We start from the raw sequence: 17,090 nt of genomic DNA, 5'->3' as shown, positions 1-17,090 counted from the left end.
CCACACACCTTCTGCCCCAGCGACATTCTTTACGCCTCTCTGCCTTCTCTTGAATGCTTTCGTCACCAGCTGATTTGAATGGTTCAGGCTCATCATCCCACTCCCGCCTGGTTGCTCAGTCTCTGGGCTTTGATCGGCGCAGTTCAGCGCCTCCATGAAGCTTGAGGTGGGGTGTGGAAGCCACAGGCTACAGCTAACAGACTACCCTGAGACACTTTCCTTCCCTGGAACTAACTGATCAGCGTGTTTACTGACCAAGTGAGACTTTATTGCAGTGAACATTCCAGGACTTTCCTTTTGGCTGCCAGCACACAAAAAAATGATATGGACATCTTTTACTAATTATGAAAGCTTGGCCTATAGCTTGGGCTTGTCCCTCTAGCTCTTTTTTTTGTTTGTTTTTGTTTTTGTTTTTGTTTTTCGAGACAGAGTTTCTCTGTAGCTTTGGTGCCCATCCCAGAACTAGCTCTTGTAGACCAGGCTGGCTTCGAACTCCCAGAGATCTGCCTGCCTCTGCCTCCCGAGTGCTGGGATTAAAGGCGTGGGCCACCATCGCCCGGACCCTCTAGCTCTTCTAACTTAAATTAACCCACTTATATTCATCTACATTTTGCCTCCTGGCTTTTTCCTCCCTTCCATCTCGCTCCTCCTGTTTTCCTCTCCATGGCCTCTGGTGTCTCTCTAGCACCTAGATTCATCTCCTCTTCCTCTCTCTCTCCATGCCTAACCTCTTCCTGCCTAGCTATTGGCCATTCGGCTCTCTATTAAACCAATCAAAAGGCACCTTGGCAAAGACACATCTTTACATTGTATAAAAAGATTATTCGACAACACCCAGGCAGGTCTGGCTTCCAGCTGAATGCTTGAGAGGTTTGTGGTATTTTATCTTATTTTTTGTCTTTTTAAATATGAGGTAGTAATGCCAAAGGAATTCAAGGTAATAGAAAGGATTTACCAATAGATTTGCTTAGAAGACATTAAATCATGCAAAGTAGACTTTAGTAAGGGACAGAGCTGCCCTAAAATGCCTGAGTCACCGGTATGCTAGCCAGGCCTGTCGGAGACAAAGAAGATTTATGATGCAAGGACACAAATATTTGTTCATCAGGATTTATCAGCCATTAGGCCCATCCCCAGTGAACCTGTCTCTAAATGGCAGCTTAGGGGGCAACACAGGGTCACAACCACCATCGTGTCCTGATCAGTCATTAATTCCCCTGTGCTCTTATCAGGAAAACAGAAGCCTGCCGGGTGGGCAAACTGAACCTGGGTGACCACTGTTGGAAAGGGACACGACTGGTAACTTAAGAAAGCAGTGGTTCTGGTGACATTTATGCTATGCAAATTTCCCACCTGCCCAAGTGACCAGATTTGCATTCTCCTGTCCCCATTTAAATTGCTCAAAGCATAGCCCAGGATTAGGGCAGGAAAGAGAGGTTAGGACAACAGCCTGTAAGCGCACAGGCCTAGGGTGTAGAACAGTAAAGTCTTCCACTGAGGCCAGCTCTTACTTGGGTGTCAGCTGCAGTCAGCCATGCGCGTTCATAAAGGGCTTTCTCCTTGCCATGCCGAGAGCATGGCTCACTGGGAAGGCATATAACCTCTACAATACAGTGATAAAATCGGCATTGTCAAAGTTGATGGCTCAGTTTAGGTTAAATATTAATGGATAAATGTGTAAGACAATTTTAAAGAACATTTTTAGCCTACTTAATTCTGCCCTGAATCTTACTTGCAAATCTCCACAAGCCATTCAATGCTCCTGAGGTCACTTCATCTGTCAGGGTCAGGGAGGAAGACCAAGCCATTATACCTAGTAGACTGATTATAAAATTTCAGTGAAATAAAATCAATACACCAGCATTTCTTTTCTTTAAATTAATTTTTTTTTCATGTGCATTGCTGCTTTGTCGGCATTTATATCTGTGTGGGGGCGTCAGACCTCCTGGAACTGGAGTCACAGACAGCTGTGAACTGCCATGCGCCAGGAATGGAACCCAGGTCCTCTGGAAGAGCAGCCAGTGCTCTTAACTGATGAGCCGTCTCTCCGACCCCTGCACCGACATTTCATAGACATGGGTACTCTGACCCTTCCTTCCCTCTCACGGAACAGAGTCCTGGTGCGGCTCCGCTCTCCTCTTTCCCACCCGTGTCCCTGCATAAAGTCATCCCTCAGCTTTCGCTGCCTCCTGAATAACACAGCTTCTACAACGTGAGCCCAAGGAGGAAGACCTGCCGATAGCCACACACCTCACCGCTGCCCTGCCCTCTGAGTCTTCAGAACTTTAAGTATTAGTGCTGGCTGGATTTTCTGCAATATCATTGGTACCTACCTGTTTGTATAAATGACTCTACTTCTGACCAACTGTTCAGAACTCACCTCTGCATCCACAGGAATGGCAGTGCAGTCCAAGACCCCCCTGACCACCACATGGTCTCCGATGTGAGTGATAAAACCTGCAATATTGAACTGGAATATCCTATGAGTGTACAGTTTCGGTAATCCTTTGGAGATTCTGACCAAACAATCATGTCAACTGCAAAAAAAATAAAAATAAAAATAAGATAAAATAAAAACTATTTTTTTCTTCGTTTACAATCTGTGTAATTCTTTTTCTCTTTCTGGTCATCTGACATAGCTAGGGATTATGGAATGAATGTTCAATAGGGGTGTTGAGAGTAGGCAGCTTGCTGGGCAGTGGTGGTACGCACCTTTAATCCCAGCACTCTGGAGGCAGAGGGAGGTGGATCTCTGAGTTGAGGCCAGCCTGGGCTACAAAGAGTTCCCCAAACAGCCATGGCTACACAGAGCAATCCTGTCTTAAAAAACAAAACAAAGTTAAAAAACAAACAAACAAAAAATAACAAAATAAAAGAGTAGACATTGACCATATAAACAAACTGAAAAATAGAAACCACATGGCCATCTCATTAGATGTTGAAAAAGCTTTTAACAAAATACAACTTCCTTTCATGATAAAGGTCTTGGAAAGAGCATGAATTGAATACAAGGAACATACCTAAGCATAATAAAGGCAATATACAGCAAGCCGACAGCCAACATCAAACTAAATGCAAAGAAACTCAAAGCGATTCCACAGAAATCAGGAACAAGGCAAGGTTGTCCCCTTTCTCCATACCTATTCAATATAGTTTTTGAGGTCCTAGCTAGAGCAAAAAGACAATAAAAGGAGATTAAGGGGATACAAATTGAAAAAGAAGAAGTCAAACTCTCACTATTTGTTGATGATATGATTGTTTACATAAGCAATTCCAAAAATTCTACCAAGGAACTTCTACAACTCATAAACACTTTCAGTAATGTAGCAGGACACAAGATTAACTCAAAAAAATCGGTAGCCCTCATTTACACAGAATGATAAATGGACTGAGAAAGAAATCAGAGAAACATCACCCTTCATAATAGCCACAAATAGTATAAACTATCTCAGAGTAACTCTAACCAAACAAGTGGAAGACTTGTATGACAAGAATTTTAAATCTTTGAAGAAAGAAATAGAAGAAAACACCAGGAAGTGGAAAGACCTCCCACTACTGCTTAGGTAGATAAAATTAACATAGTAAAAATGGCAATCTTACAAAAAACAATCTACATATTCAATGCAATGCCCATTAAAATCCCAGCAAAATTCTTCACAGACCTCGAAAGACTCAATTTCATATGGAAAAACAAAAAAACCCAGGATAGCCAAAACAATCCTGAACAATAAAGGAACTTCTGGAGGCTTCACAATCCCTGACTTCACACTCTACTACAGAGCTACAGTACTGATAACAAACTGGTACTGGCATAAAAACAGACAGGAGAACCAATGAAGCTGAATCAAAGACCCGGATATCAATCCACACACCTGATTTTTGACAAAGAAGCAAAAAATATAAAATGGAAAAAAGAAAGCATATTTAACAAATGGTGCTGGCATAACTGAATATCAACATGTAGAAGAATGAAAATAGATCCATATCTATCACCATGAACAAAACTCACATCCAAATGGATCAAAGACCTCAACATAAAGCCAGCTACACTGAACCTTGTAGAAAAGAAAGTAGGAATTATACTCGAACACATTGGCACAGGAGACCACTTCTTAAATACAACCCCAGTAGCACAGACACCGAAGAAAACAATTAATAAATGGGACGTCCTGAAACTGAAAAGCTTCTGTAAAGCAAAGGACGGTCAACAAGACAAAATGACAGGAGCTGGAGAGATGACTCAGTGGTTAAGAGCACTGCCTGCTCTTCCAGAGGTCCTGAGTTCAATTTCCAGCAACTACATGGTGGCTCACAACCATCTGTAATGAGATCTGGTGCCCTCTTCTGGCCTGCAGACAGAATACCAAGAATACTGTATATGTGTACATAATAAATAAATAAATATTAAAAAAAAAAAAGACAAACGGCAGCCTACAGAAGGGGAAAAGATCTTTACCAATCCCACATCAGACAGAGGTCTGATCTCCAAAATATACAAAAAACTCAAGAAATTGGTCATCATAAGAACAAATAATCCAATAAAAAAAATGGAATACCAACCTAAACAGAAAACTCTCAACACAGGAATCTAAAACAGCTGAAAGACACTTAAGGAAATGCTCAACATTCTTTGCAATCAGAGAAATGCAAATAAAAACAACTCTGAGATTCCATCTTACACCTGTAAGAATGGCCAAGATCAAAATCGCTGATGACAACTTATGCTGGAGAGGTTGTGGGGAAAAGGGAACACTTCTGCATTGCTCGTGGGAATGCAAGCTGGTACAGCCCTTTTGGACATCAGTATGGTGATTTCTCAGAAAATTAGAAAACAACCTTCCTCAAGACCCAGTAATACCACTTTTGGGTATATATCCAAAGGATGCTCAATCGTGCCACAAGGACATGTGCTCAACCATGTTCATAGCAGCTTTGTTTGTCATAGCCAGAACCTGGAAACAACCTAAATGCCCATTGACTGAAGAATGGATAAGGAAAATGTGGTACATTTGCACAATAGAGTACTACACAGCAGAAAAAATAACGATATCTTGAAATTTGCAGGCAAATGGATGAATCTAGAAAACATCATTTTGAGTGAGAAAACCCAGACCCAGAAAGACAAATATCATATGTACTCACTCATAAGTGGTTTTTAAACATAAGGCAAAGGAAACCAGCCTACAAGTCACAACCCAGAGAACCTAGACAACAATGAGGACCCTAAGAGAGACATACATGGATCTAATCTACATGGGAAGTAGAAAAAGACAAAATCTCCTGAGTAAATTGGGAGCATGGGGATCACTGGAGAAGGTTAAAGGGGAGGGGAGAGGAAAGGAGGGGGAGCAGAAAAAAATGTATAGCTCAATAAAACCAATGGAAAAAAATTTTAAAAAGAGTAGACATGTTTGCCTAGTTCCCAGTCATGTGTGGAGATGGATAGTCTCTTGCTACTAAATATGCAATCAGCTATTTATTTGTTATCAATGTATTACCAAGTTGAGGTGGTCCACCTCTCTTCCTGACTCTTACCCATCAATGAGTTAGAGTATATCAGTTGCTTTTTCTGCACCCGCTGATTGGAGCCATGCATCCCTGGGTTAATGCCACTTGGTTTAGTAGCTGTTATATTTCTGGTGTTGGGTCTGACTCACTACTTGATCTGATAGGTATCTCTGTCCTACATGACATTTTAAGGAAAAGAACACTTTTTGATACTGGTTGTCATGTAGCCTAGCTGGCCTCCTCCTCACTAAACAGCTGAGAATGATCTTGAACTCTGACCTTAAGGCTCCCAGGTGCAGGAGTTACAGGAGTGTGTCACCATATCCCATGTTTATGTGGTGCTGAGAATTGAACCCAGGGCTTTGGATGATCTAGGCAAGAGTTCCATTGAGTTCCATCCCCAGAGTCTTTTTTTTTTTAAATGAATGATTTGGGCGTATGGTCTAACAAGCTAACCCCAAACTTTTGATCCTCCTGCCTCGGTTTTCCTAGTGTTGGGGTTTCTGACATGTGCCTGAAAGACACTTAAAAGAAATCCTACACTGGCTCAGAACTGAGTATGATAGAGGGTTATTTATTTAGGGGTAGATTCACAGATCACAGTCCTCTGCTGGAACGGGGAACAGCCACCGAATCCCGCAGCCGGGAAAGAAACAGGATGTGCGCTTTAAGTCGGCATAGATAGTATAAGAAGCCACGCCCAAGTGGGCGGGTAACTTAAAGGCTACTGGCTGTAGAAATTCCTACAACACGTGCCCAGGTAACCTTTTCAGCGTACAGGGACTCACTCTGATCTCCTTCCTTTTTTATGTAGATCTGAGGATTTGGATTGCTTTTTTAAACCCATACCATGTCTTTTTATTTCTCTTAGAAGAATTTCTTTGGATATTTCTGATATGACAGATCCCCTGCCCCTTCCTCCCCCCCCCCAAAAAAAGTCTTGACTCTTCATTTATAAAGTATAATTTTGTTGCATAAAAGTCTATGTTGGGTTTTTAATACCTTAAATATTTCTTCTGTTCTTGAGTGATTTCTGAAAAGAAAGCCCATGTGGTTCTTATTCCTGTTTCCTCTACAGGTGAGGTGTTTTGTCTTTTTCAATATTCCCTGTCTTTGGTTGCTGTCATTCAAATGTGATATATCCCGGTGTTAAAAACAGGTAATACTTTCCCCAGTTTGTAATCAGGAGTTGTTTTGTTTGAGACAGCATCTTTGGAACCTATTCCCTATGATGGGATGACTTGCACAATCTTGGTTCAAGTGGGAGGAGCTTGGTACTGCCTCAACTTGATATGCCAGGCTTTGGTGATTCCAATAGGAGGTCTTACCTATTGGAGGTCAAACTCGCAGAGACCCCCTGCCTCCGGAGTGCCGGGTTAAAGGTATTAGCCACGACATAGGATATTTTTTTCTTTCCTTTTTTTTTTTTTTTTTTTTGGTTTTTTGAGACAGGGTTTTTTCTCTGTGGCTTTGGAGCCTGTCCTGGAACTAGCTCTGTAGACCAGGCTGGTCTCGAACTCACAGAGATCCGCCTGCCTCTGCCTCCCGAGTGCTGGGATTAAAGGCATGCGCCATTTGTTTTGGAACTGAAGAGTGAACCCAGGCCACATGTGTGCTCTGCATGGCTTTACCACTGAGCTATCCCCGCAACACCTACTTAATGCTTCTGTTGTTTTGTCTTTTGAGGCAAGAGCTAGCCTCAAACTTGAAACCCTCCCATGACCGGCTCCCAAGTGCTGAGACAGGCATGTTTCCACACCTGACGCTTCCATTTCTGAACTTCCTGCATCACTTTGGAACACTGTTAGGCATTCTCCTCCTTTCTTCTGGTATTCTTTACGTGTGAACTTTCGTAATTTCCCCACCGTTCTTAGATATGCTAGTTCTACTTTGCCCCTTTACATTTTGAGTTTGGGAAGCTTTTTACCACGGGTGGCTTCAGTTTCTATGGTTTGGGGCTCTCTTTTCCTTCTCTTGGCCGTCTCCAGCCTAACTCAACAGTGGGTATTCATTTCCTTCTCTGTGCTTATTTCTTGCACTTCAATCATCAGTTCAACCTGTTTACCTACCCTCTCTCCTTGTGTTGTCAACTTTTCCTATTAGAGCCCTTAGCAGGTTAATCATGATTGCTGTCAATTCTGAGTCTGGCAATTCCAACCCCCCCTCATCATATATCAGTCTTGTTCTGATGCCTGCCGTGTCTCTCACAGTGGCTCGGGTCTTTTAGCAAGTTTGCTGATGTTTTGGCTGAAAGCCAGACGTGATGCCTGAGGGGCCAAGCTGTTGGTAAGAGGTTTCATGCCCATCTGAGCAGGAAATGGACCTCCTATTCCCTATAGCTGTGACTGGAAGAGGCTGCCATTTCCTTGACTGCCTCATTTTTTTTTTTTTTTTGAGAAGGATCCCTCCTGATTCCTTCTCTTGGTCTGTCTTGCACTCTCGTCAATGGATCCTTGACAATATGGGAATATTTGGGAAGCACTCTGTATTATGCCTGTTTATGTATGATGTATGTGTGAACAGGGTCACATACGTGCCATGATTCACATGTGGAAAACAACTTTACAGTTTTTAGAATTTTTTATGTGTATGAGTGTTTTGCTTGCATGTCTGTGCCTCACCTACATATCCAGTACCTTCAGAGGCCTGAAGAGGAGGATGGAATCCCCATAACTGGAGTTACAGATGGTTGTGAACCTCCAGGAAGGTGCCAGGATTTGAACCTGGGTCCTCTGGAAGAGTACCCAGTAAGTGCTCTTAGCCACTGAGTTCTCCAGCCTAGAAGATAAAACTTCTGAGCTGGTTCTTGACTTCCACCCTATGCCGCAGGGTCTCCCTTGGGGTGTTACACTGCATACCCCAGGCTAGCTGGCTTTTCAGATTTGGGCCAATTCTCCCATCTCCTCATAGTGTTTGGACTAGAGAAGCACACTATCATCTTTCCATGTGGGCTCCAGGGGTTGAACTCAGGTCAGCAGGCCTGTATGGCAACTGCTTTTCCTGGCCGAGCCATCTTTCTGGCCCCATGCCTGGGTCCCTGGGCCTTGACCTGCGGAAATACCTGTTTCTACAATTGCAGGAAACAGAAGACTGAAAGGAGTGTGGACTTGTGCATCAGTTCTCTAGGTCAAACAAAGCCCTGCAAAGTAACTTCCCTTAATGGTCAAGGGTGCCTTATGGAAATGAATTTGGGTATTATTTAAAAATAAGCTACTGTTGTTCCCCAGGATGTTTCAAAGCAAAGAGAGTATTTCAATAAGACACCAATTTCTAATGACCTGGATGGTTTTTGTTCTGTAAGTGGTGGGTTGCCTTTAAGGTCTTTAATTGTTGGGGTTAAGTAAGAAGTCATGTACAGATGTGGGATGCCCTTCTGTATGTAAATATGAGCTACTTTTACTGGTTGATGAATATTACCCTGCTCTGGCCTACGGCAGGGTAAAATACAGCTAGGCAGGAAAGTCAATCTGAATAGAGGAGGAAGGTGGAACCTGGGAGATGCTGGCAGCAGCCGCAGATACAAGATGTGAGGTAACGAGTCAACGTGGTTCATGGTAAAATACAGACAAACAGAAATGAGTTCAACTGTAAGAGTTAGTTAATGATAAGTCTGAGCTAATAGACCAAATAGTTTGTAATTAATATTAAGCCTCTAGGTAGTTATTTTAAAAGCAGCTGTAGGACCAAGTGGGATGAGAAACCTCCAGTCACGATCCACACCCTTTTAAAGCCCTGCCTGCCTTCTCCAGTCACCACAGATGACATGACCCCAGCTCCTCCCGTGTGCAGCTCCAAGCACTCGCCTTACTCCCTCAACTTCGTGACTCAGGAGGCTTGGGGCAGGCACTATACATAACTAATTATTGTACTTATAGCATAAGATATAAGCTAACATTTTCTAAATTCAAGGAAAAGGAATAAAACACTTTTCAACTAATTAAAAACAAAGTACTACCTTTATTTGGTTCATTGCTCTGTTTATTAGAATAGCCACATTTGGAGAGGCACAAAGCATTTCAGTTTTACATAACTACAAAGATCACAAATTCCAAACTTCTTCATCACAGCGCTTCCACTTCTGTTTAGAGAACAAGTTTTCAAAATATCTGAGTTGGCTTAATACACAGACTCAGCGTATGAGAACTACTATGTTTTAGTGCTGCCCTTCCTGCTCTAGCATCTTCTGTAAATGGGACCCAGCATAAAAGGACTGAAATGTGAAGGTCATGATGCGAATGCTCTGGAGGGGCAGGGGAGTCACCGCACAGTGGCAGCGAGGCGGCGTGCACAGAGCTCCGCAAGGCCTCACTGGGCCATCTGGGCCTCCATGGCCTGAGCCGTCCACTCCGGGGCTGTCTGACTGATCTTCTCCAGAAGGTTGTTTACTTGGAAACAAAGCGACTGGATCTGTTTGTCCCATGTTGGCAGGGCTTCTCGTGCTAAAAACAGATAACAATGGGGAAAAAAATAGCAATTACGTACAAATCCAAGTTAAAAGATAAATTACAACAGTTCTAATTTTAAAAAAAGTTTATTCCAAAAATATTAATTATGCAATAGTTAAGAACCCAAATTAGGCCAAGCATGGCGGCACATTTTTAACCCCAGCACTCAGAAGGCAGAAGTAGGCTCTCCATGAGTTTAAGGCTGGCCTGGTCTACAAAGTGACACTGTCTCAAAAAACAAAACAAAACTCAAATCACTAATAACAAATATAAAACATAATAAAATGCCCTTTAGAACAAACTTCCCCACTGAACAGTCATCAAGACGACCACAGCCACAAAACAGCCTCAGAACATTACTGAGAAGAGTTCACCGGAGTTTACAGGTGGGAGATGCCGCCCTCTACTGGGAAAGCACTGGATTTACATACAAGAATGTGCCTACCTCACCTAAAACACAAGGGAAAAGGAACATAAAAGTAAAATCTACACAAAACACTATCTTGAATCTACAACTTCTTTTAAAAATGAATAATATATACTCAGAAATGAGAGCCAGGAAGAAGTCTCATTTAAAAGAGCATTTTAAAGGCACAGCCTGGGGACTGGAGATGGCTCTGCTGTTAAGAGGCTGCTCTTCCAGAACTCACATGGTGCTTCCCAACTCCAGTTCTAGGGGATCAGCACCCTCTTCTGGCATATATACATGCAGGATATATATATATATAAAGCTGGCATAAGCCAGGTGGATCCGTTTAATTCAAGGCAAGCCTGATCAACATAGTGAGTTCCGAGATAGGTAGACAGAGATAAAGAGAGCCTTTCTTAAAATAATAATAATAATTAGGCTGGGTATAGTGGCACACACTTTAATCCCAGCAATCGCGAGGCAGACACAGGCAGATCTGTGTTCAGGGCCAGCCTTGTCTACAGAATGAGTGGTAAAAAGTGAACTCCATTTTTTATTTGGCCATAAACAAATCAGACTGCTGCTTACTGATTTGAAAGTGTGTCTACAGTACAATGAATTAAAAGGCAACTGCAGTTTAAAATACGGTCCCATACTCCTATCTTCTAGAAAACTGTATTTCTTACTAATCTGCACTGACATCTATAAAGACACACAGCCTGGCAGAGATGATCAGCTACCTCAGGCCCAAGGGATGGGGTGGTAATGCAGAGACTTGAGCTTCCCCTTGTCATTCTAGGTTTAGTCTGTTCTGAACATGTGGGTTTGTTTTTGTTTTTTGTATTTTTTTTTTCCCAAGACAGGGTTTTTCTGTGGCTTTGAAGCCTGTCCAAGAACTAGCTCTTTTAGACCAGGCTGACCTTGAACACACAGAGATCCACCTGTCTCTTCCTCCTGAGTGCTGGGATTAAAGGCGTGCACCACCGTCGCCCAGCTCATATCTTTATCATTTTTATCTGAACAACTAAAAAACTCCCTATTTTATTAGCTTTATTTAGATTTTGTTTGTGTGTGAGGCATGAATGAGGACATGTTCACAGGCATGTTCGCATGGAGGATGTCATCTATTGCTCTCTATTCCAATCTTTAAGTTTATGTGGGGCCATGGAGATGGCTCAGTGGTTAAGAGCATTAGCTGCTCTTCCAGAGAGCCTGGGTTTGAATCCTAGCACTCAGGCTGCAGCTCACGTTCCAAGGGCTGCCCTCTTCTGGCCTCCACTGACAGCAGACACACAGGGTACAAAGGCAAACACCCATTCACATGAAAAAATAAAATAAAATAAAAACCAAATCTTAAAAGAAAGATTCTCTGCTCAATTTAAGAAAATTGTGTGTGTGTATGCACGCTCTCACACACAGGTGTATGATGTCTGGGGGCAGGGCAGATGGTACAGAGGTTACACTTTGTGGAGCTGTTCTCCAGACTTTCACAGCAAACTCCTTACACCCAACAATCTCACTAGTGTCTCTACCTTTGTGATACGGGAGCTGATGTAGCTAGATTGCTGTGTCTAGCCATCAAGACTCCAGGGTCCTCCCACCTCTGACCCCTGCCCCTGCCAGCACTGGATTACAGGTGCACAGCTGCCATGCTTCTCTCTATCTGGGTGCTGGGGCTCACTGTAAGCACTTACCTACAGCCGTCTCTCTGGTTCCAACCTGATATAAACATGACGCCTTTGCCCTAGTACTCATGACATGTATTTATCCCTTATTCCCCAGGAGCAGGACACTGCAGCTAGGTATGCCATGGAAAGTAAGATAGACCTACTAACTACCCAGGGAGCCTAGTTTATGAGCACATGCAGATATTCAGATAGTGCCATAGTTTAAAATAAGATTTTCTACAGAGAAACTCAGAGTGACACAGGAGCACATGATTTAAAATTGTACCTTATGTGCAGGGATTGGAAAATCACCTATCAACCCTGTTGATTCAAACTGAGACATGGGGACAAAGATGGCAACTAGGGAGGGGGGAGTTTTTTGAGGTGGGGAGCAGGGTTTCTCTATGTGGGAAGTCAAGACGTCCACTTACCTGCCTGCCTCTACATTAGTTCTCATTGTCATTCCATGTGCCCTACCCATGCTTTGAGTTCAACAAAGGTCAGGGGACTGACTAAACTGGTAACAATATCAGTTCATCTTTTTCTTAGCTTAGAAACGTTGAGATAAATAATTCATAAATATAACCTTTAAAACTTTTAAATTATTTCTGTTGGAAATACGCTCATAATAATACAATTCTAGGTCAAAAGAAACAATTCAACATTATCTTAATCATAAACATACAACAGTTCACTATGATGAGAATGCATAAAACTTCTTACTTTCAAAATGAACTATCCCATCAATCTGGTCAATAAATCCATTCATCCGTCCTTCTGTTATCATTTGTGATGCTATCTTTTCTGCCTATTAAAAACAAAAACAAAACAATCTCTCAGTTTATCATATTTAACAACCATTCACATATAATCAAGTGAAAGCCTTACCTGTCATTTGCTGAGGAACATGTATTTCTAGTTTCTTACCCCACTGCATGGGTCCTATTTCACTTTGCTGGGAGTTGTCTCTTTTGGAAACAAGGTCTCACTATATATATAGCCTGGCTGACTAGAACTCCGGATCCTCTGGCCTCTCAAGTGGTGAGAATAGACTTGTCAGACTTTTGTTGGGCAAGAATATAGCCATTTTTTACCAACTTTTTCCCTCTACTTAAAATCAAAATAACCAATTTTCTTTTCTTCTTTTTCTTTTTTTGGATGAAGAGTCACAAGTCCCAGGCTGACCTCAAGTTGTTATGCAGCTGAGGAAGAACTTGGGCTTCTGATCCTCCTGCCTCCACTACCCAAGCGCTAGGAGTACAGGAGGCTACATCAGTCCAGTTTTGCAGGTGAGGACTAACTCCAGAGCCTTGTGTAGGCTAAGCAGACACTCTACGCACAGAATACAAAATAAGTCTCAAAATTACACTGAGATTCAAATCTTAAAAGAATTTAAAAGCTGCAGGTGTGTAGTTCTGCTACCGCCTTTGCCCACTGGCTGCCCTGCAATGCCTGGCATGAGCCGAGTGGTGGAGCGCACTGGCTGCCTCCCCAGAGCACACGGCAGTCACAGCAGTCCCAACCCCAGTCCCGGGGACCCAACACCCTCTTCTGGTGTCTACAAGCACCAGCACACATGTGCTGCAGACACACATGCAGATAAACACTCACATACCGGGGGCTGGGGAGAGGGCTCAATGGTGAAGAGCGTACACCCTCTTACAGAGGACCTGAGTTCGGTTCCTAGCACTCACATTAGGTGGCTCACAACTGACTATAATTCTAACTCCAGGGTATCTGAAGTCCTCTTCTGGCTTTCTTGGGCACACACACACACAGAGCATACTCTCACATGGACACACACACAGACATATAAATAAAAATAGTAATTTTTACAAAAAATCATACACATAAGATAACTAAATATCTTAAAGTAAATGTATAAATAGTAACAACATTGCCTTCAATTCTGGGGGAACACAAAAACTTTTTTTCCTATATCAATTTCAGTGTATCTACTACAAAACATTTTGTTGTTTCCTTTCTGAGACCGCATCTCCATTTTGTTGTTTCCTTTCTGAGACCGCGTCTCCCTATGTAGCCAGGAAAAGCTACTGCCTTCTTGCCCTATCCTCCTGAGTCCTCTGATCACAAGATGTCCCACACCCAGCCCCAAACTGAAGAAAACACTATTCTTTAAAAAGCCCAAAAACCAAAGAAACAGATGTCCATATTCAAAAAGGAAATGAAGAAAATTTTAAAAGATAATTAGAGGGGCAAAAGCAAAACGTTCTAAATCCAACTCCTACTGCCACAGCTAATGTTTAGTACACATGAGCAAACTAGATTGTGACCGGTCATTTTGTTTAAAGGTGTATGGTTGTCTTGCCTGCAAGAATGTCTGTGCACCACAGGCATGCCTGCTGCAGGAAGCCAGGACAGGACCCTGGAACTGGAGTTACAGATGCTTGTGAGCCTCTGTATAGGTTCTGGGAATCAAACCCAGGTCCTCTGCAAGATAAGGTAGTGCTCTTAACTTCTGTGCCATCTCTTCAGGCCCAGATTTGCTCATCTTTTACAATGACATCCTCACGACCAATACTACATCATCATATTGACGGATTATAATCTATTACTAACAAGGTATCCACTTCCCTTAGTCTCCACAAGCAACTGTACCACCAACCCTGAGAAGAAAGCATCTTTGTTTGTCTTACTCTGCAGCCATCTGCTACCTCAGTCTCTAAAGTGCTGAGATTATAGGTGTGAGCTACCATTCTTGGCTAAGAAAACATTTTTTAATTGGCAACTGTGGTCTCAGTTCCTACATGAATGTAATTAATTAAACTTGTCCAAGCAAAGAATTCTTAGAAAATCCTAAATGAAGCCTGATATACACACACCTGTAATCTCAGTACTTGGGAGGAAGAGGCAGGAGGATCCAGAGTCTAAGGTCATCCTTAGCTTCAGCCTCCTATTGAGTCTGAGACCAGTCTAGGCTGCATGAGATCCTGTCTCAAAAGAAAAAGAAAAAAGAAAATCAAAACCTCACAATCAGATAAACTGCATGACTTTACTCTCAGTATTATTTGAAATTAAGATGGTATTTCATTAACAGTAACACTCTAATTACAATTATCACTGTGCAGGAATTTGTGTATGACCAACCAAATCTAAAAAATGAAATAAGATTCCCTCGTAGGTCAGTCAACTCCTTAAATTAAGTCAAATTCAGAAAATAGAACATCTTGGGGTCAAAGTCAATCTAGGGCAGAGAAACAAAGATGCACCAATCTCCATCTAACACTTCAGAGACCTAAGACACCAAACAAAGAAACCCTATGGAAAGAGTACAACTTAGGACTTCTCTGAGACGTCCATTCCTATCATAAAACACAGTCTGTCTTTAAACACGTAGCTTCTGCTGTGCTGGCGAGCACTATCAATTATGTATTTTTCTATTACTTCAATAGTTTTGGGTTTCAATGTCCTGTTATAAAGTACTGAATTAATAAAATACCTTAGCTGCAGGGATCTCTAAAAGAGCTCCAAGTTCTTCAAAGGTGATATTGTTATATAATTTGCTTGCTGACAACAAATTATGCTCAATAACAGCTCTGTCCAAGATGCTGGAACCTTAAATAAAAAACATAAACTCATTAAATGTTTGAAACTAGTTTTATACTTTAAAAAAAGATATACCTTTATTTATTTTTTATTTCTAGGCATGTAATAAATCACTAAAATCAGTGTTACTCCTCTGAACAATACATTATTAAACCTTACATTTGATAAAATATTATTGTTGTTGTTATTATTATTATTATTATTACAGTTTTTCATGACAGGGTTTCTGTGTAATCCTCGCTATCCGGGAACTCACTCTGTAGACCAGGATAGTTTCAAACTCTGAGATCTGCCTGCCTCTACCTCCAAAGTGATAAGATTAACGGCAATCACCAATATGCCAGGGAACATTTGCCATTTTAGTTTATATACAATAAATTACAGTACTTAGAAAGTCAGTGTGATGGCTAATCTTCAACAGCCAATCACATATGAAAAAACATCTCTGGCTGTGTCTGTAAGAGTGTTTCTATTGTGCCAGAGAGAGACCACCAGAGAGGCCCAGATGTAATAAGCAAGATTTAATCAGCATTAAGACAAACATGTTTGGAACTCATCTCCATCCCCGTTACAAGGTAGAGAGGAGTTGTATCTCCTCTGTGGGGTAAGCTTTTAAAGGCATAACTACAAAGAGAATCTTTGAAGATGCTTTGGCATGGGTACAAGGGCTCTTGCTCCCTCCCATTTTGTTAAGTCAGCTTTTTCCTTGTTTTTAGAGTAAGGCCACTGTTCTTGAGTTAGGCCATCTTTATCAGCCTGTACCAGGTGGCTGGCTGGGCTGAGCTAAGTGACCTTGTGCTCGGAATCTCCTGGGTGGGAGAGGGGAAGGCCACTATCCCTCCTGGGAAAACATTCTGCTAGGAAATTTCTTCTTGCCCCTTTGAGAATAAGAGGTGAGGGTCCCACAGTTTCCAGACAGATTTAACTGAGGAGCTAAGGACCCGGGGAGTCCTGAACTGAATGAAAGGGGGAAGCCAGCAGGAGCACCTGTGTGTTCTCTGCATCTTTACTGTAGACACAATGTGACTAGCCACCTCGCATGCTGTGGTGGTCTGTATTCCCACACTGGGTCAGAGTAAATCCCTCCTGTCTTCAGCTGCTTCTGTCGGGTGCTATGTCAAGAGAAGTAATAGTACAGCGAGCAGCTGTGGATAATTACCAGGAACGGATTCAGCCCTTTGCACTGGGGTTCCATCACCTTTCCCTTCCCTGCTTCAAGCACACACTCTTATCAAACAGCAGCACAACAATCATGCAGCGTGCTCCGAGAGCCTCTTAAAATCCCTCATCTTAATTTTCTAATGTTTATTTTTATCTTTAAATGTGTGTATTCGGGGGCATCATATTCTTTGTGGCAGAATTACGGGGCAGCGTGAGATGTGGGTGCTAGGAACTACTGCAGGTCCTGGGAAGGACAATGCATCCTCTTTTTTTGTTAGTTTGTTTGGTTTTTCGAGACAGGGTGCAGCTCCCAGCAGGTAGACCGGATCAATG

At 42.3% G+C, this 17,090-nt stretch overlaps 1 protein-coding gene across 3 annotated transcripts in view; it reads right to left on the bottom strand.

The window, feature by feature from the left end:
- Positions 1-9,474: 9,474 nt before the first annotated feature.
- The window catches only part of Cops4 (COP9 signalosome subunit 4), a 29,472-nt gene continuing 21,856 nt past the window's right edge, over positions 9,475-17,090 (bottom strand). For 2 of the 3 annotated variants that reach the window (XM_041642040.1, XM_041642041.1), the window contains 3 exons: positions 15,490-15,605; positions 12,753-12,837; positions 9,475-9,947 (listed from right to left, as the gene is read on the bottom strand). In XM_041642040.1, coding sequence (XP_041497974.1) covers positions 9,814-9,947; positions 12,753-12,837; positions 15,490-15,605 — 335 coding nt within the window. In that variant the 3' untranslated portion in view covers positions 9,475-9,813. The remainder of the gene's footprint in view (positions 9,948-12,752; positions 12,838-15,489; positions 15,606-17,090) is intronic. The other variant, XM_041642042.1, reaches the window with a different exon arrangement.

This window comes from Microtus oregoni, unplaced genomic scaffold (assembly GCF_018167655.1).
Source record: "Microtus oregoni isolate MIOR12 unplaced genomic scaffold, Mior012 000072F_ref0000427, whole genome shotgun sequence".
In the NCBI taxonomy this organism is placed as follows: Eukaryota; Metazoa; Chordata; class Mammalia; order Rodentia; family Cricetidae; genus Microtus; species Microtus oregoni.
The sequence above is the reverse complement of the archived record's forward strand: the minus strand, read 5'-3'. Positions and strand labels throughout refer to the sequence as shown.